General features: G+C 47.3%; 1 protein-coding gene and 1 long non-coding RNA gene across 5 annotated transcripts in view; one reads left to right on the top strand and one right to left on the bottom strand.

Moving 5' to 3' along the window:
• Positions 1 to 14,496, bottom strand: part of LOC143805697 (uncharacterized) — a 239,059-nt gene extending 224,563 nt beyond the window's left edge. Inside the window, exon 1 of the long non-coding RNA XR_013221306.1 lies at positions 14,443 to 14,496. This is a non-coding gene — a long non-coding RNA (uncharacterized LOC143805697). The remainder of the gene's footprint in view (positions 1 to 14,442) is intronic.
• A 55-nt stretch (positions 14,497 to 14,551) lies between these two features.
• Positions 14,552 to 20,853, top strand: part of FMR1 (fragile X messenger ribonucleoprotein 1) — a 73,221-nt gene continuing 66,919 nt past the window's right edge. For 2 of the 4 annotated variants that reach the window (XM_077285249.1, XM_077285248.1), the window contains exon 1: positions 14,552 to 14,631. Coding sequence is in view for 2 of the 4 variants with exons in the window: in XM_077285246.1 (XP_077141361.1) it covers positions 14,703 to 14,954 (252 nt within the window). In the remaining 2 variants the exon portion in view is untranslated. Of the gene's footprint in view, positions 14,955 to 20,853 lie in introns of all 4 variants that reach the window. The other 2 variants (XM_077285246.1, XM_077285247.1) reach the window with 2 other exon arrangements.

Here is a 20,853-nt window from a genome sequence, read left to right as displayed (position 1 = left end):
TCTTTCTGGGGGACTGCTGGAGAACTCTAGTTTGTACTCCTGAGCAATTACCTGCAGAATCCAAGGATTTTGGGATACTTTCTGCCAACCCCCTAGAAATTTTTGTAACCGACCACCCACCTTGATGTCATTTATTTGGCTTTCCTGAACCTGCACTTGGGAAGATGGAGTCTATACCCTTCCCACCCTTGGGATAAGACCACCTCCCAGTCTTCCTTTTCCCCCTGTAGTTTCTCTTCTGACTAGGTCGGGATCTATGAAAGGGCTGGTACTTTTTTGTATTTTCCTCAGGAAAGCCTTTCTTTTTATCTGAGGCTTTTTCTAGAATGTCATCCAGAATAGGCCCAAACACTTTATTCCCTGAGAATGGGATTCCGCACAATTTATTTTTTGACTGAATAGCCCCCGACCAGGTCTTTAGCCAGATGGCTCTTCTGGCCGCATTGGATAAAGACTCGCTTCTGGCAGCGAAGCGTACAGATTCAGCAGAAGCGTCTGCCATAAAGCCTGTTGCAAGTTTAAGCAATGGCAGGGATTTGAGAATAACATCTCTGGAAGTCTTAGCTTTGAGATGTTCCTCCAAATCGTCAATCCATAGATGCATTGACCAGGCTACCGATGTTGCAGCTATATTGGCCCGTATTATTGCTGCGGAGGATTCCCAAGTTCTCCTGAGCAGACCATCTGCTTTGTGATCCATAGGATCCTACAATGCGGAGGAGTCCTCAAATGGGATTGAGGTCTTCTTCGCCACCTTTGCTAACGGAACATCAATCTTGGGAACTTCATCCCACACTTTAATGTCTTCTGGATTATAGGGCAAACGGAGCCTAAAATCTCTGGGTATCACTAGTCTCTTCTCCGCTTCCTGCCATTCTTCCATGATCATGGAATGGATGTGGTTGTTGACGGGAAAAACCTTTGTGATCTGGGCATGTAATCCGCCAAACATCTCGTCCTGGATCGAGGTTTCCTCTGGCGTGTCCTGTAACTGCATGGTGTTACGTACAGCATAAAGAAGTTCATCTGTGTCTGCCGCAGAGAAGAGATATCTCTTCCATCTGCCCAATGATCCGTCTCTTTCTTCCTGGTCAGAATCTTCCGAGACCTCTCCTTCGGAAGAGGGGCTAGACTCCCTCAGCCTCTTCCGTGAGGCTTGCGGTTCTGACTGACTTGTCTGGGGAAGATTCAACTTTGAGATGGAAGCCTGAACCTCTTGCTGAATCATTGTCCTCATACTGGATAGTAACGCAGTTTGTTCATCCCCCACAATCTTGGATGTGCATGATTTGCACAATGGCTTCCGCCAATTTTCCGGAAACTTAGTGGCACATATTGGGCATTTACTTTTCCCGGATTTTTTCCTTTCGGATGTGGGAATGGGAGGCTCTGCCTAGGATAGAGATACATATGGAATACGTAGGTAGGGAAGCAGGGGGAGGGGTGAGCTTTGTGGTATGGCTTAACATAGCCCACTCACGTGCCCCTGAAGCTGGTCAGTCCCCTCAGGTCTGGCTGTCTCCTCCATAGTGAGGACAATTTTAGCCGTATAGCCGAGTGCTCCTTGTCAGGATGGCCGGCGGCATAAAGACCCCCTTAGTGAGTTTATATAGGATTTACCTAGTTGATCCTGCCCTCCTTACCGCCGCTGCGGTGACCGCGCTGTATTCCTCACCGAGGCCGGCGCTGCTGCCGGCGCCATTCTCCCACGCTGGCCGCGACCGGAAGTGACGCGGCCAGAAGTGACACGGCCGCTGGACCCGGAAGTGGCCGCTTGGAAGCGGTCTCTGGAGAAGCTGTGGCCGCACGCTGGAGCTGGTCATGTGCTGGAAGCGACCACCGCCCGACTCCCCGGCAGACAGGCACCTGGACCGAGGGCCCCCTATAAGGAGGAAGCGGACCTGACCCCAGGAGCAGCGCTACACTGGGGAGGCTGAGGGACCCCCCATAGCAGGTATCAGCCGCAGATGTCTTGCGGCAGGGAGGGAAAGGCTGGGCCCCCTGATCCCCCCCATCTGCACAGCACTGTCGGAGGATACGCTTGCCGTTCCTATCCACAGTGGGACAGGAAAAACACTGGTGGGTGGAGTGGGGAGGGTTCTTTTAACCGCTTATTGTTCCTGTCCCACTGAGGGTAAGAAGGACGTCCTCCAATGGTGCTGTCAGGTGGTGAACTGGAAAGCATGCTTCCAAAAAAAAAAAAAAAAAAAATCACTCTGAAGCCCAGTCATAAGACTCTGTGCACACAAGACCTGCAACTAACTGAAGTCCAGTCATGAGATGTAGCCTGGACATATGGCCCTACCATAGCCTAGAGGTCCAAGGCCTAGCTGCAAATGGGTTCCAGGTACAGCTTTGGCACAAAGGCATGAGACTAGAGTCAGCCCAGAGGCCCAGGCCATCAATGCAACATTTAAACCATGCACTCACCTGTGCTGGCTCCATACCTGCTAGAAGACAGGGGGAGCTGGTAACGCCGAGAGCCTACCGTGGAAGGAAGCGGCGTCCCGTCAGGAATGCCGCATTACAGTCAATGATCTCTTCACCTGTGCCCCCTTCTGTGTTCCATCGTGGAACGCATGCCAATCCTATGTGCCGGCGCTCCTCTCTGACGTCACGGGAAGCGCAACGGCCTTCTCCACCACACGACTTTCGGACGTAGTGGTGTTTTGCCGGTCGGCGTCTGAGCCGAGAGCCCCCCACCGGGAGGAAGCGGCTCTACCCAGGAGCCCATCCGCTCGACTGGTCTCTGGGGCTGAGGGACTCCCCACCGGGGAGTTTCCACCCTGGGCTACTTGACAGGGGGAAGGATTGGACCTGCCGCACGATCCCCCTAAGCCCATTGCACAGGCTGACTGTTGGCTGAGGAACCTCTCAAAGGAGTCGGCCACGGTCCAACTGACCAGGAAAAGGGAAGGTTGAGACCCCCAAACTCCGAGTCCATCTGGTACAGCACTGATAGCTGAGGGACCTCTACCCAGTGAGGTGTCGGCCACGGACCACTTGACAGGGGGAAGAGAATCCAAGGCTATCTTCGCTCTAAGAGCAACCTCTCATACAACCGTCCCCTGTAGGGACAGGAAAAACACTGGAGGGTGGAGGGTCCTTTTAACCTCTCTGTGATCCTGTCCAGCTATAGGTCAAGGAAGGACATCCATGGTGCTGTCCTGAGGGACGTAATGGAAAATAATGTAATGCATGACTGACCGCATTCAGCTCTTTCAAGTTTGACGAGTCCTGCATCTCTTCTATGTTCCACTTACCCTGGGCCAGGGTGTCCTCTTTATGGGTGCCCCAAACCTTCCGGTCCAGCATCAGTGGTGATTATACTGGATGGTCTTATTAGCCATGGGACACCTCTAGAAAGATGAGAATCATTCAGCCACCAGGTTAAGGAGGTTTAGGCTGTGTGCACACTCTGCGGCGTGCTCTGCGGGTTATCCCGCAGCGGAATTGATAAATCTGCAGGGCAAAAACCGCTGCGGTTATCCCTGCAGATTTATCGCGGTTTGTTTTGCGATTTCCGCTGCGGGATTACTCCTATACTATTGATGCTGCATATGCAGCATCAATAGTAATGGTAAAAATAATAAAAATTGGTTATACTCACCCTCCAATGTCCGGATCTCCTCGGCGCTGCACGCGGCGCTCCGGTTCCAAAGATGCTGTGCCGAGAAGGACCTTCGTGACGTCACGGTCATGTGACCGCGGCGTCATCACGGTCATGTGACCGCGACGTCACCGCAGGTCCTGCTCGCACAGCAACCAGACCGGACGGCCGCGTGCAGCGCTGAGAGGTGAGTATAGCATCATTTTTTTATTTTAATTCTTTTTTACACTATTTATGCTTCCCAGGGCCTGGAGGAGAGTCTCCTCTCCTCCACCCCGGGTACCACCCGCACATTATCCGCTTACTTCCCGCATCGTGGGCACAGCCCCATGCGGGAAGTTAGCGGTTCAATGCATTCCTATGGGTGCAGAATCGCTGCGATTCTGCACAAAGAAGTGACATGCTGCGGGTTGTAAACCGCTGCGTTTCTGCACGGTTTTTCCCGCAGCATGTGCATTGCAGTTTCCATAGGGTTTACATGTTAATGTAAACGCTATGGAAACTGCTGCGGACCCGCAGCATCAAAATCGCCGCGGATCCGCGGTAAAAACCGCGAAGTGTGAACATGGCCTTACTCTTCTGCAGACAAGGTTACTACTCCCTCCAGATGACTCCGCAATTTTTGTTCCTTGCGGAGAAGCTCATGCTGCAAAACCCAGGTATGGTACTGTGCCCATTTGACTGCAGGAGGTAAGGGAGCCTAAAAGTTACATAGCCTCTCTTAAGGACATGCGAGGTTTGCCCATTGCCATTCTAACTTTCGCCTTTATCATTCATTTCTTTACCTCTGAGAGCATACATTTCTGATTTGTGGAATCCAGATGAAGGCCCAGGAAAGTCTGAAGGGTCTGTGGCACCAGCCTGGACTTTTCAAAATTGATAATCCATCCCAACGCCTGTAGAGACATTGGGAGGTCGAGTTTCCAACTAGGAAAATTATCTAAATATGGTATAATCAATGTATCCTGCTGCCGTAAAAAGGACATCACCTCCAATATAACTTTCATGAATACTCGAGGTGCCATGGAGAGACCGAAGGGCATTGCTGCGAACTGGCAGACTCTCCCTGCCAGGATCACTGCCACTCAGATACTGCTGGTATTTGACATGTATAGGAAGATGATAATATGCATCTTTTAGATCCAATCCAGCCATCATGCATCTAGAAAATAAAAGTATGATAGTGGAACTAGTTGACTCCATCTTGAATTTATGATTGAAAAGAAAAGTTTAACTTCTTTAAATTTATAATGGTCCTAAAGGACCTGTCCGGTTTAGAGACCAGGAACAAAGGGGAATAAAATCCCCTTCCTTCCTGACCCACTGGAACTTCTACTAGTACATTTTTGGACACAAAGTTCAGAATTTCTGATTCAAGAGCCATTTGTTGTTCAGGTGATTTAAGATATCTTAAAATGAATGACTCATGAGGAATTTGACAGAATTTCAATTCCAATCCGAACTTTACTAGGATCAGGACCCAGGCACTAGCTATTGTTTCCTTCCATCTTTGGTGGAAAATTTTTTGTCTACCTCCTACTGGAGGGTCTGGGCTATCGGAACCTGCTACCTTTCTGGGAAGAATGTCCTTTGAACATAGTCACTCTTTGACCTCCTTCATTGCCCAACGGTCTTGGCTTCCTGAGGTTTTCCTTTTATTAAATGGACGTCTCTTAAACGCTCTCCAATAAAATGTAAGAGACTGATTAGGGAACCCCTTTTTTTTTTTCCTTTCTTTTGCTTTGGGATCTCATCAAGAACACTTCCGAAGAGAAACTCACCCTGACACAGGATTGCACAAAGTTTCGTTTTTGAGTGCGTGTCTCCCTTCTTAAGGCTACTTTCACACTAGCGTCGTGCACTGCACGTCGCTATGCGTCGTTTTGTAGAAAAAACGCATCCTGCAAAAGTGCTTGCAGGATGTGTTTTTTCTCCTTGACTTGCATTAGCGACGCAGTGCCACACGTCGCAACCGTCGTGCGATGGTTGCATCCGACCGTCGCCACCAAAAAAACGTTGCATGTAACGTTTTTTGGTGCGTCGCGGCCAGAACTCCACCCCCCCGCACCTCACAATGGGGCAGCGGATGCGTTGAAAAACAGCATCCGCTGCCCCCGTTGTGCGGCGCTTGCACAGTATGCGTCGGTGCGCTGCAACGTCGCATTGGGACGTGCAGTGCACGACGCTAATGTGAAAGTAGCCTAGGCCACAAAACGCGTCTGGCGCAAGAATCGGCTGATGCATCCACTAGGAATGCAGCCGCTCCTCTTATTAACGGAATGGCGGATAACAATTTTTCCCGGGGCACTTTCTGCTCAATCTCCTGTTCAAACTGATCTATCCATAACAACATTGATCTTGCCGTACAAGTGCTGGATACGGCTGGCTTAAATGTCCCCGTAGAGGCTTTCCACGCCCTCTTAAGAGGTCTCTGCTCTACGATCAAGTGGGTCATATAACACCCCAACATCCTCCACTGGTAGAGTTGTTTGTTTAGATATGGAGGCTACTGCCGCGTCCACTTTAGGGACTTTGGTCCAGGTTAGCAATTCCTCGTCACTAAACAGATATTTCCTTTTAGAAGCCGAGGGAAGGAAGCCCCTCTGGTTTTGTTTATCCCATTCCCTCTTTACCAGATGCTTTACCTGCCACAATAACAGGGAAGGCTTTCCTCTTTCTCTGAGCAAGTTCCGCAAACATTTTGTCCTGAGTTGTTCGGGTTTCTTTTGCATCTGTGCACCCCATAGCGTTTCTAACTGACTTAACTAAGTTCTCTATACTTTCTATAGAAAAGTATGAATGCCCCTCTACATCAGATGAAAGAGGATGAAGACAACTGCAAGGAGTCAGAAGCCTGTTCTTGGTCACTATCAGACTCTGAACTGGTTATGGGGGGGATCTTTTTCCTTTTACTCACCTGGCTTTTGGGTGTCTTGGTCTGGCCTAAGGCCTGAAGCTCCTCCCTTATCACCATACAAATGTCTGTTGATGTTACCGCAGCATCACCCTGCAGCATCTCACTAAGGCTACGTTCACATTTGCGTTGTGCGCCGCAGCGTCGGCGCCGCAGCGCACAACGCAAACAAAAACGCAGCAAAACGCATGCACAACGCTGCGTTTTGCGCCGCATGCGTCGTTTTTTTCATTGAATTTGGACGCAGCAAAAATGCAACTTGCTGCGTCCTCTGCGCCCCGACGCGGGCGCCGCAGCGACGCATGCGGCGCAAAACGCAAGTGCGCCGCATGTCCATGCGCCCCCATGTTAAATATAGGGGCGCATGACGCATGCGGCGCCGCTGCGGCGCCCGACGCTGCGGCGCTGGCCGCAAATGTGAACGTAGCCTAATACAGCCCTGACAGTCTTATGGGGGAGGAGTCAGAAGGGGCTGCCTGCACAGTGCACACTCCTTATGCTTAGACTTTTTTGCTTTCTTGGTCTGAAACAGGGAAGTATACAGAAAGAAAGGGGGGATTTAGCTTAATAGGTAGAGCCCCACACACTCACCCAGTGAAGCTTATACGGTACGGGTTCTGGAGGTCGAGAGTCCGAGTGCTGGGTGCGTTCGATGTTCCACCTCTCAAACTCCTCTCCATGGAGCCTTCTTCTCTGGAGCATCCACTGCTTTTACCCACAGTATGCTCCTGTAAGTCCACCGCTGGTGGGTGCGCCTCATGTTCACCTGGGGATGACATGTTTAGCACACTGGTGGCACTATAGCTACCAATATTTAGTTACCTCCCAGGCTTTTTTTTTTTTTGCGCATGCACAGTGCACCCTGCCAATTGTATCACCTCCTCCGGATCCCCGGAAGTTATTCAGCCACTTGCGGGGCAGGGAGCGCTTTAACGGTCTACTGTGCATATGCGGACCGGCCTTTTACTTCCCTGAAATTGCGCAGATACCGGTTAACCAGAGGAGCCGGGTGGCCAGTGCCGGACTCCTCACTCCCGTGTGAGCCAGGGCGGCCTCACTCAAACCCTGGCTTCACACAAATCACGCACCTTCCTGGAAATGGCAGCTTGCCGCATGGTGCTCCGTGAGGCCAGCGGTTACCGGATCCGGTCTCCTGTACCTAGCCCAGACGAGGGGGAGACTGCTAGACAGGGCTCCCCCAGCGCTGCTTCTGGAACCGCAGCCCCTGCACAGGCGGCATGCATTGGGCCAGGTAGGTCTTCTTTTACATAGGTTCTTGCTCCTTCCGTTCCTATAGGAACAGGAAACCAACTGAAGAGGAGAGGTGGACCACCCCCTTTTATTTCTGTACATTTCCTGTTCCTACGGGCGGATCCCTATCATGTGGGTGCCGTCATTGCGAAGAGTAAAAAGCAAAATTGCAGCTAGTTTTAAACCTCCTAAAATGCTAAAATAAGATAACTTTGCAAATGGTGCCCATTTAGAAGCATACACGAGGGAAATATTATTTATTAATGTTTTTTCTGTGTTAGGACTATCTGGATTAAAGGGAATCTGTCACCCCAAAAATCGTATATGAGCCAAGGCTGCCGGCATCAGGGTCTTTTCTGCGTACCGGGTCCGACAGACGTCCCGGTCCGGCGCCTCCTATCTTCATACGATCCTGTCCTCCTCTTGTCTTCCTGCCTCGGCTCCGGCGCAGGCGTACTTTGCCTGCCCTGTTGAGGGCAGAGCAAAGTACTGCAGTGCGCAGGTGCCGGGAAAGGTCAGAGAGGCCCGGCGCCTGTGCATTGCAGTACTTTGCTCTGCCCTCAACAGGGGTGCATTGTATATGCATTTAATATTGGCCAAAATGAGCAAGAAGTTTAGTTTAGAAGTGAGTAGATTTTGTCGATTTATGATTATACTGCAAAACACTTTCACGAATCAACCCCCAAATATTGTCTCCCATCATGTTCTCGTTATTCTGTCCTTGGTAGCATCGTTCAAAGTCCTTTATATTCTGATGAAAGCGCTTGCCTTGCTCTTTTGAGTAAGCCCCCATGTTTTCATTGAATTTGTCAAGATGAGCATACAAGATATGTACTTTGAGAGACATCCTACATCCCATTTTTCCAGTTCTTTATCATAGTCTGAACCAGTTGCACATCTCTCCAGATCGACGCTTGGCCCCATCCAAGCTTGCCAGTTCGACACTTGGATGGGGCCACCATACAGAAGTAACAGTTGTTGACGTGGTCAGTAGGCATTCGCCAAATTTGTGGGATAGCAAACTTTATTGCCCTTTTTTCTCCTCTGTACCAGCCTGCTATTAAACATGAGAATAAGATATATAAGTGTATTGAACTGTATGATATACAATTATACATGTTCTTCTATAGCAGCAAAAATTGTTGCACTTATTTTAACAGTTCTTTTAAGCTGTAATGAGGAATTAAAAAAATTAAAATCTTGATATCTCAGCCATCAACAATTGTTCACCTTACCCTCAAGAGTTCTCTTGCAGTATTCACATGTTAAACAAGGCGCCCATGGCTTGTCTTGATCCCCTACAAGCATGCTAAAGTAGGCTCTGTAGGCCTCACACATCTTAGAAGATGCCGCCGCGTTGTATCTTTTAGCTCTTTTTTTATAAATTCGCCACAAATGTAGCAAAATGCCTCCGCCGGATACTTACAACCTCTTGATCCCATCTATATTAAATGCAGGTATGTATCAGCTGCAACACAAACAGAAATGGACAATTAAGGATCCTGTATTGATATTACTTAATCGACGGTTCTCGCATTTCCGGAAGCTTCTCATGGTCTGCACAACATTGCACATTTTGCTAATGTTCGAGAAAACAGATTTCAAATCATCAATATCCTGACCACAAAAGCAAACTTTGTTGGGAATTTTTGCCATTGTCTTTTCACTTTAGACATAAGTGATTGGGAAAACACCACTGGAACCCAAGGACAAACAAAAAATGAAAATTTGTTACATAGTGAATTATTCAAAGTTTGAAAATTGCTTTTTTTCCCCACAGTTGTCAAATTTCTGATATTTTTTATAAACACAAAACATATCGACCTAAATTTCCCATTATCATAAAATACAATGTGTCAAGAAAAAAAAAACAATCTCAAAATCACTGGGATCTGTGGAAGTGTTCCAGAGTTATTAACACATAAAGGGACACTGGAGGACAAAGAAGAGATCCCAACCGTTATATAAAAAAATTCAATTGCATTAATTACACCATAAAAGCAAGATAATAAAAAACAATAATTAAAAGCAAAATGCCATCTAGGGGATGCTAGAGCACATCATACTTCAAATATCAAACTCCAAAAAAGGGGGTCAAGGAGAATACAAATAGTTACTGTATATATAACCTCTGCTGTATAAATAATATAAATAGTATTGCGCTGTAGCATGCGCATGTTATGTGCAGTCTTAATGTCAATATGTACTAGACCATGTAATGTCCACAATTTCTAAATAGAAGCCCCTTTAGGAGACAATACTCCATAAGAATATATCACACAATCCGTACACCCCTTGAATGTGGCTAAAAGATGGTAAACAAGGAAGGAACCTTGTGTATGGTAACACCAAGGTACACAGGAGATATGTTATAACAATCAATTACACTGTCTACATAACAATCTCTGCCACACAAACCATTTTGATGTACCAAACGATAATAGTGATGAGATAATTACCCAGTAGATTGTGATGGTGCTTGTGGTGTCCCCTTACCCCAACGTGCGTTTCGCCGCCAGCTTCTTCCGGGGGCGTGTGTTTTTTTTATTATATTGCTTTTATGGTGTAATTAATAAAATTTATTTTTTTAATATAACGATTGTGATCGCTTTGTCCTACATATTATTTCATATGGGATTGGTTGTTTCATTGTGATGAAGTGCCCGTAGTACAATTGGACATATGTTGATTTGATAAAGGGACACTGGTCAAATTTCAAAAATGTGGCCCGGTCACTAAGGGGATAAAACATTTCAACTCAGGCACTGGAGGCTGCCATTGTTATTTGCCATTATTGTGTGAGTGTCAGAGTATAAGGCCGGGGTCACCCTTGCGTGTCCAGCGCGAGTCTCTCGCATCAATACCGGCACACGGGACCGGAGCGTGCGGCTGTATGTATTTCTGTGCAGCTGAACACTCCGGTCCCGAGTGCCGCCGGCAGTGAGGGGTATTGATGAGTTTCTCGCATTGCACTCGCAAGTGTGACCCCGGCTTAACACCTACACATAGCAAACATGGCAGCCACAGGGCATAGAGAATAGTGGTCGGTGTCTGACCCCATTTCATATGCATGGTTTCATTGGCTGTGACTGGGCATGCCCTCGCCCGTTGTACCAAGTTTACAGCTGTAGGTGGAGCCCGGCACTGAGCACTTGGGCTGAGGAGGTGACTTCATCCAGTGGCACACATCATAGGATAAAACCTTGCCTGCAGCGCGGGTGCCCGGACGAGACCTCACTGGTAACTACTGTGCTCTGAGCGCGACAGTCCCGAGTTGTGTATCTAATCCTATTGTGCGATACAGACGGCTGAGATACAACAAATAAATCTATAAAAACAAACACATGAGGCATCGCCGGACACATAAAAAGTCCAGGCTATCAAAATATAAAACTGTAACTTAATGGAAAGGTAATAAACAGAAAAATACCAGAACTGGTTTTTTTGGTCAACTTGCCTGGCAAAAAAAAAAAAATGCAATAAGTAATCAAATCATCATACGTACCCCAAATAAACATATCAGCACTCTACACAACAGCAGCCCTCCCACAGAAAAATACTGAAAAAAGAAATCTTTGGGATTTTTTTTTTTTTAAACAATCTTCGGAATCATACCGACCTGGAGAATCACATTACCAGGTCATTTTCTTCATACAATGAACCCCACAATGGAGGAATTGCGTTTATTCACTGCTTGCTTATACTGCACTGCATGAGGGGCGTCCGTTAAAGAAACCTCAATTAGCCGGACAGCCAGAATTGGTGCTGCCGGCCATCCTCAGGGTCACGATTTACATGTCAGTATCACTTTGCAGTCATCAACAAAATGTCTCCGCACGGAGATCCTAAACTTCATCCTTTCTTATCCTTTTGCAAACGCCCAGAAGGAGAGGGGAGGAGTGGCGTCACACACGCTAAAAATCAATCCAGAAACCCAAAAGAAAACAAACTTAGGGGTGTATTCCCATCTCCAAGATCCTATCCCACCATGTAATAGGTGTAATAATATTAGAAAATACCTCCAATTAGAATTAGTTCTCCTGATTCGCGATATTTCTTCATGTACAGGCATTGCAGGACCTCTTAAGTATCCATGGTTACGACCACTAGCAACTAGCTAACTGTCCTGCCATGCCTGCACATGAGAGAGACATAGCGAATCAGAAAAACTATACATTTGTAATTGGAGGTACCGGTATTTGTTATAATTATTATTATACCTACTAGATATTGGGATAGGATTTTGGAGATGGGAGTACCCCTTTAAGTCAAGTTTTATTTTCAAATCTTTAAAAAAAATGGTGAGAAAAATAGAAGGGAAAAGTGAAAAAAAAAAAAAAAAAAAAAAAAATCACATGAATGACGAGTTTTAAACTCTTAATCATAAACTAAAGATTTGGAAATAAATATGACTTTTTCATTTTTTTTATTTATTTGGGAGTTGCTGGATCCCTAACTCGATTTGTAATACTACTCCACCCTGAAACCAGCTAGGACCTATCATTCCTTTCTACTTTTGGATTCAGGAGTCACACTTCAGGGGAATCAGTCACGTGAATAAAACACTATCAACCTACAGATATGGGTTAAACTGCAGCTTTAGGCTATGTGCACACGCTGCGGATTTTGCTGCGGTTCCGCAGCAGTTTCCTATGCGTTTACAGTACAATGTAAACCTATGGGAAATGCAATCCGCAGTGCCCATGCTGCGGAAAAAAAAGGGCGGAAACGCAGCGGTTTACATTCCGCAGCATGTCAGTTCTTTGTGCGGAATACACCTGCTCCATAATAGAAAACCGCAGGTGCAATACCGCAGTGGAATCCGCACAAAAACCGTGGTAAAGCCGCAGGTAAAACGCAGTGTTTTTGCCCTGCGGATTTATCAAATCCGCAGTGGACCATTCTACGTGTGCACATACCCTAAAAGCTTCTGATCCTCCCTGGCACCTAAGGCTGATCCTGCAGTCAGTCAGAGCGGGGGCTGATGCCACGTGTCAGCAGCTGCTCCTCCTAGTGTTTAAAAGTGGAAACCCGCAAACTTTAAAGGGAACCTGTCACCCCAAAATTCGAGTATGAGCTACGGCCACCGGCATCAGGGGCTTATCTACAATATTCTGTAATGCTGTAGATAAGCCCCCGGATGTATCCTGAAAGATGAGAAAAAGAGTTTAGATTATACTCACCCAAGGGCGGTGCTGGTTCGGGTCCGAGGCCTCCCATCTTCTTACGATGACGTTTTCTTGTCTTCACGCTACGGCTCCTGCGCGGGCATACTTTGTTTGTCCTGTTGAGGGCAGAGCAAAGTACTGCAGTGCACAGGTGCCGGGCCTCTCTGACCTTTCCTGGCGCATGCATAGTGCAGTACTTTACGCTGCCCTCAACAGGGAAGACAAAGTATGCCTGCGCCGGAGCAGGAAAAAAAAAAAAAAAGAAGAGGACGGGATCGTATGAAGATAGGAGGCGCTGGACCAGCACCGCGACGCCCATCGGACCCGGACCGCCCCTGGGTGAATATAACCTGTTATTCTTACCTTTCAAGTTACAGAACACTGTAGATAAGCCCCTGATGCCAGTGGGCTTAGCTCATATACGATTTTTGGGGGTGACAGGTTCCCTTTAATGTAGGCACAGGTAATAGGACTCGTTTAACATTTCTACCTGTATACCCATATTAACGGTCTTGTTGAGAAATGTTATATTCTTTATGTTAATGATTTCTTCCAGGCTTCAGGGCGTGTTGCTGTAAGAAATCCTTGCCTCCTGTCTTCACTGCAATACTACCTTCCTCCCATGTCAGTTATGGCCCCAGAATCCTGCGCCCTGAAAAATCCATACCTCTGCCTTCCATGGGCACTGTTTTCATGAATCTTCTGTGCAGGCGACTTCAGCTCCGGTGTGCACCCATAAGATGCTCTCCCCACTTCCTCCATGCATAGTCATCGCTAGGAACCATGTGTACATAGCAATGACCATGCAGGGAGGAAGTGGGGAGAGCATCTTATTGGCGCATATGTAGAAGATCCCTGAATGCAGCACCCATAAAAGGGAGGAGGAGGTACGGCTGTTTTGAGGGGGCGCAGGATTCCGGGGTCATAACTGACATGGGAGGAGGCAGGATTTTTTACAGCATCACACGCCTCAAAGCCTGGAAGGAATCATTAGCATAAAGCCAGAATATAACATTTCTCAGTCAGACCATTACTATGGGCATACAGGTAGCACTAGTATAACATTTACTATTACCTGTATGCCCATAGTAATAGGTCATACGTCCTGGGGGGGAGGCAGATTCCCTTTAAAAATTAGTTATCTTTCCTGTCTTTAAAAATTATTTTCACATTTTATTCTGTGCTAAATTATAAGAAACATTAAGGTTTCACATTTTTCTATTGTTAGTTTTATACCACGTTCCCTCTAAGGAAAGTGACTGGATTACGCCCTCACGGTGGCCTGTGGTGCAGGTCCTGCTCTCGGGTTACACTCCCTGAAGGTCATCACGGAGACAGCACACGGGAGGATTGCATTCAGCAGTTTCCCCACATTGCCCACTGTAGCGGTGGGTACCGGGGCACACAGGCCAGTCCCGGCGGCCTCTCTCCCCCATCCCTCGCGTTCCTCTCCCGCCGCCAGACGCGCTCCTCAGCCACACCCCTGTCTGCTCCCTCACCTCCATGGCAACCCCCGGCAGAACGTCCCACCCCTATGCCTGACGTCATCCGCGCCCGCTCCACACACTCCGACTATATAAATAAATAACCAGCAGTGGTGTGCGATCTGATTGGACGAGGCCAGCGATCGTCGCCTTGCTGTTGGTCCCCGCCGCTGTCTATCGGCGCTGACGTCACGGAGCCACCAGGTTAGGCTGCGCCCGCTGTTTCTGAATGGGCGTGCTCGCAGCCGCGGCCTCCGTCACGTGATCTCGTTTTAATGTTTACATTCGAGGCGGGTGTAGGGGGAATCCTTTCGCCAGACGGGGGCCCGTTTCGGTTTCATTTCCCGGGAGGAGGAGGAGAGGGGACGGCCGGCCAGCGGCGCTCATGCTGCGGTCCAACCACTGACGAGAGGAGACACAGGCCTGGAGGGACCGCCTTATCCGCAGCCAGTGACCAGGGCATCGCGCCGAGCAACATGGAGGAGCTGGTGGTGGAGGTGCGGGGCTCCAATGGAGCCTTCTACAAGGTGAGGCCTGTGCATCCCCGGCCGGGGCGTCCTCCACGGGCAGGGATGGCGCTCCGGGCCCGCGCTGGCTCCAGGCCTGCAGCTGCACATAATGACTTGCAAACTTCCCCTCCCTCCATTCATATTCCGTGCGTGCAGCGGGCACCGGTCCTGCCGCCTCCGGGCACCGGTCCTCCCGCCGCCTCCTCCGCTGGCACCTAGCATCTAACCCTCCCCTTTTAGGTTGTCCACATATATCCTGTCATCTCTATACTGGGCAGGGCATGATGCCTTTAAGGCTTTACCCTCTGGACTTAACCCACTCGTGACCAGAGGATCTGACTTTGCCTCCTGCATTTTCTGACATATTTGTATCTATCACATTCTATGCATCTGTCCCCGGGAAAGTAGGATGACAGCCAATATGGCCGCCCCGGTGAGGTAGTCACCCAGCTGTGCTCCCACTCCCAGGGTCTGGTGTCCTCACCATAAATGGACTCTGCAGCTCTGCCACCCTACTTTCTCAGGGTCCCGTCAGTACATTTTCTAGTCATTAAAGGGTCCTCTTGTTTACATTTGTTGGGGGGGAATAACACGGGGAAAATAAAACTGCTCTGGACACAGAATATGTAAAAACAAATCCCTAAATCCAGCGCTACTCACCTACCGACACACCTAGACTAAGTGCGGGGTCAGGAAGCGGTGATATCGCCAGAGCGCTGCTGTGATTGGCTGCAGCGGTCAGGTGACTTTGAGCAGCGCTTCGCTAAACATCAGCTGCTGACTGCCGGGGCTGTCTGTCATTTGTTACATATCCGTTTGACATTGGTCAAGTTTTATCCCTTGTTCACTTTTGGACAACCCTATATTAAAGGGGTTGTTTCCTCATCATCAAAAGGTAACATTACAAAGTGCTTGTTGTTAAAAATCCTCTCCATTATCAAGAACAGAGGGATATTTAATGTTCTAGATTACTGCTCGTTGCCCAGGTAACCAGCAGTGGCCGATCTCCTTCACAAGGAGCGCAGTGCTTCCAAGCTCGGTCCTACAGCTTGTAACCACTGCCCTGAAGACGGCTGGATTGCTGTGTCCGGCAAGCTTCAGTGTCGGTGCTTTCTAACGCTGCGGAGGCTAAGCTGCCTCATCCAGGATCATCGGAGAACGCAGCGTTCCTCTCCGGCGGCACAGTGATGACTCTCATCCCAACAGGAGTGCTGACCGCAGGGTGGTGGTGCGCTCCTGACTGAGGACATAGAACAACTCTTTAAATTGCCCCCGTTTTTGTGTGCCTGCAAAGTTGTGGGAAAATCAAACAGACCCCAGTGTAGTCAATGCGGCCCACCTGCTTCACCTTCTGCTTTGCATCTGTTTTCCAACGGATTTGTTGTCAAAATGAATTCCAATTTTCTGCTCATAGGATGGGAACTCCAGAGGGAGCTGAGCGTTAGTTGCATGGGTGCCCTCCGTTTTTTTTACATGGGCAGCACACCGACATATTCTACTCTCAGCCCATTGTCCCCCCCACGGGTCTTGTGATAACTAGGGGCCACTGATGGGCTGCAGCATTCTCAGTTTTGTCCAAGTGGAAGAACAAAAACGAGGACGCAGCAGCTGATCAGCAGCCACGTGACATTATTTACAGGTGAAGACCGGCAGAGCGATGGCTCCAGTTCACAAGATAAGTGTGTGTATGTATATATGTATATATATATATATATATATATATATATATATATATATATATATATATATATATATATATATATATATATTCTTTTTCCAGCACTCTAGGTCCATTGATGGGTTGTTCTGAACGTCCGGCACTGGCGCTGCTCTGAGCACTGTCTCCCACAGAAATCTTGTGACATTATGTCATGTGAACCCTGCAGCCCATCAGCAGCGGAGGAGCAGCACCAGTTCGGGAGGGAAATGTCGTGTTTTGGTTTTTTTTTTTAGGTCATTGGGTCCTTTCACAAAAGGGTTATCCTGTAATGACAGCCTCTTTCAGGGAGAATCCTTTTATCATCACAGTTGTCTCTTTCACATGTTTCCAAATAATTCCTAAAAGATGCATCAGTGACAGGGTAAAAGTACCCGGCCATCAGACCACTTACAGATTATGTATTCCTGAAGGCAAGCTTCCTGTGGAATAAATGTCAATGAAAGGCGACATTATTTTACTTCGTCATTTCTGAAAAGTGTAAAGTGACTCTTCTGTTGTTACTAACATTGTTCTCTGAGTCAGCTTCTGCTTTCTACCTAGTACTTTGAGTGCACAAGGGTGATCTTTTCTGAATAGTCTGATAACCTCATGAGCATCCCCCTACGGCCGGGATCACACATACACGAGATACGGCCGAGTCTCGCAGGTGAAATCCCTCCTCTGGCGCCGGCGTTAAGGAGCGGAGCGTGCAGCCGCACAGCAATACAAGGAGCTGCACGCTCTGCTCCGGAGGGCAGGCGCCAGAGGAGGGATTTCACCTGCGAGACTCGGCTGTATCTCGCGTATGTGTGATCCCGGCCTACCAGTTGTAGTCTGGTTCATTTACATGTACCTAGGCCTCTACGGCCTACCAAAGCTAAATATTCATTTACCAAAACAAAATTAGTGTGATGTAACTTTTCTTGTTCTTTAATGTTTTGGAGAGTTTTTCCTAGGCGCAGCTTGTTGTATAATTGCAAACTAACCTTTAATCACCCTCCCCTGGTCCATCATTGAGCCTCCACCCCTGCTCCCAGAGCCTGTTCTTGTCTGCAGCTCTGATGTTACGTCCACAGCTCTGCATCCAACCAGCAAGACAGCTACACACGTCGGCACTTTATGCCACAACGCTCACCGGGCGCAGCAGTGCTGACTCATCGTTGGACCTGGGGAGGGTGAGTAAAGATGGTTTGTTTGTTTTGTTTTTGTTGTTTTTTACAGTAAACTGCATGTGAGGACAGAAAACCCTTTTACTGTAACTTCTATATTTTATAATTTCATTAGTTTTTAGAATGCTTATGAAATTGCCCATAGATGGGATATGACTCTGGGAGTTGATCTAAGGCAAGGTGAAGGCTGTAGAGGTATGCTTCCAGCTTTCATTTTATTGTTTCTTTTTTTTCTCGCGTTATGATGCTCTTTACATTTTGTATGGGCCAATAACATGTCCTCAATCATTGCCCGTGTTCATTTATCGGCTGATCAATGTCGGCAGCATGCCTCCTATTGTAAACCAGGCGTGATCTGCCAGCCTTACACAAACTGTACGGCGCCCTAACGACCATATTGCCTGTCGGTCTTCATACATTTGCATCGGCTTGTAAGAGCACTCTTATTGACTTATTATTTTGTAGATCTTGGGTGTGCAATCTGAACTTGGGAACGGACCCTAAAAGCCATGCTTTTAAACATTTCTCCGAAGGCCGCACTACTTGGCTTTTACCTCCCTTCCAAACTGTTCATATGATTGTGTAGCCCTTTAAAAGATAAGACACTTGATCCATTTATGATGTGTAAAGTGACTGGTAGTGCATTGGGGCGTGAGGAGAACTTACAGCTCCTCAGCCTCACGCTGTACTTCCTACCTAGCAGCACCCTCCTCAGGCCGATTGATCAGTCAGTAGTCTTGTACCAGAGCAAATGACCAGTAGAAGTGCATCGCCACGTCCCAGTGCACTTCCAGACTCAACGCTAATATGCTATTTCTTTGTACTGGAGCAGTGCTTTGGGGTCATGAAGGGATCACTTTGATTATCCTTTAACGGCCTACACAGTCTGGTTACTGATTCGTTCAGATCTAAGACATCTACTTGCACTTCTGATACTTTGTCGGCTTATTAGTCGCTTAGTATATGCATTTCCAATGACAGTCTAGGTTAGAAAGTGAAATCCTATTATTCTTCAGGTTCATGGCTACAGGAAGAGTATTTTGTCACAATTTTTCCAGTTTCTGCTACAGAAATGGCTACCGGTATCAATCTGCATCAGATCCATCAACCTCTGAATCATGTCCAGGACCGAGTGGTTCCTGCACAAGTAGAACAATGTAGAGTCATCATCAAGGCTTCCATGTGACCAAAAAAGGGCCCAATGAACACTACGTACATATGCTTCTTCAGAGGGGATTAGTGAGTGGAGGCAATAATAGTTCCCTAATATTCATATAGATCTCATTAAAAGGATTACCATTTGTGATGAGCTCGTGCTCAGATAAGATGTTATATGAGCATGCTCTGGAGCTAACAGAGTGTCTTCTGCGTGCTCAAAAAATATGTTTTAGTCCCCGTGGCTGCATGTCTCGACGCTGTTATGCAGCCTCAACACATGCAGGGATCCTGTTAGGTACGGTAATTCCTGCATGTGTTGCGGCTGTTGGAACAGCATCTGGATATACAGCCGCGGGGACTTGAACATATTATTCGAGCACGCCGTAGTCACTGTTAGCACCTGAGCATGCTCATATGACACCTTATCCGAGCATGTGTGCTCATCACTAATTATCGCAAATTACAAGCTGTCATCTTGATAATCAGCCGACCATTGTTTGGGTGCTGATATTTCCTGCCCAACCTAAGCGTGGGCCAACAGTATTACAGTCTCTCTATTCTGACGGAAGTCCCGTGCTCAAGATTGATAGTTGTCCAAGTGGTCGGGCCGATCCACATGTTATCACATATTCTTTGGATAGGCGATTGTTATTAATCATGGGAAGGGACTTTTACAGTTTTCCTGATTTGAATGGAAACACTTTTACTGAAATTTGCTGCAACAAAATCTATATTTGTAAATGTTCACTTTGATGCATATACAAAGCTTTTCTGAGAAATTTTGCCCAAACCATTGACATCGAGGTGGTTTAAAATCCATGCCTTATGTCAATTTTCACTTTGATTTTTTTTCCAGCGAGTGGATGAAGGTTTTTTTAAATTTGATGTATCTTCCTGGTACTGTAATATGTTACGAATTTTCTGTTCTGAAATCTAGACCGGAAAACTTGCAGTGTTTCGCCGTCACTCGACCCTAACGTAATATTGACCTGAGCGTGTTGTGAGATCTTGACTTCTATTCCGAATTTGGCCAATAACTAGGAGTAGAGTAAGGGTCTCGGATGTGCGGCACGTCTGTGCCAGGATATTGGCACATATGGTAGGTGGGCTTACGTTAAAGTAACTTGGTTCTGCACATCACTAAAATGCCATTGCTCTTCTCACACCTTTTTGCACGGCCAGGTCCATTTTTGACATCTTTTTCCCCTTAAAGATGCAGGAATTCTTACTACTTTTATCCTTATTTGAATTAAAGGGTCTCGCAGAAGATCTGTAGAGCGTTCCTTTGTGCGCTTGCATGTGACTTTCTGTGGATTGTGTATGTGGTCATTTTTTTTTTTTTTTTTACGTATTAGAGTTTACAAGATTCTGAAATCAATTTTCGATTCGGTGGCACTTAGAATTCAATGGGCAAGTCGATTTGTCAAGTTTGATTACACTTTCGGCAAATTTAAGAGCATAATTGTCAGCTCAATTTTCCCATTGTGTTCTCTTACAAGGTTCCTGGAGAATTGAGAAATATCTTCAGTCTCTACTGTGCGCTCCCGTAATCATGTCATCCGTCCGTGCATGCCTTGTGCAATCTCTTCTCTCTCGCTTTCTTACTGTGTATTATCTCCTTGTCGGGGTGACTACTTTGCTCTGGCAGGTAGTAAAAGCAGCTAGAAAACATCCCACATCTGTCTCTATAAAAGGGGTTTCCAGATCCACATTGTGTCTGGGGAGCAGGATTCAGGCAGAGAATGAATGGGGTGGTGGCCAGCATGTTCACAGAACTGAATTTCGAGAGCTGTCCACGTCTGTGGCTACCTCTCCAGTTGACTATCTGCCTAGATGCAGAGGCTGTAACAGCTGACAGGTAGGAGGGTCCTCTTCCATAGACAGAACTAGG

This window comes from Ranitomeya variabilis, chromosome 2 (assembly GCF_051348905.1).
Source record: "Ranitomeya variabilis isolate aRanVar5 chromosome 2, aRanVar5.hap1, whole genome shotgun sequence".
Taxonomy (NCBI): Eukaryota; Metazoa; Chordata; class Amphibia; order Anura; family Dendrobatidae; genus Ranitomeya; species Ranitomeya variabilis.
The sequence above is the reverse complement of the archived record's forward strand: the minus strand, read 5'-3'. Positions and strand labels throughout refer to the sequence as shown.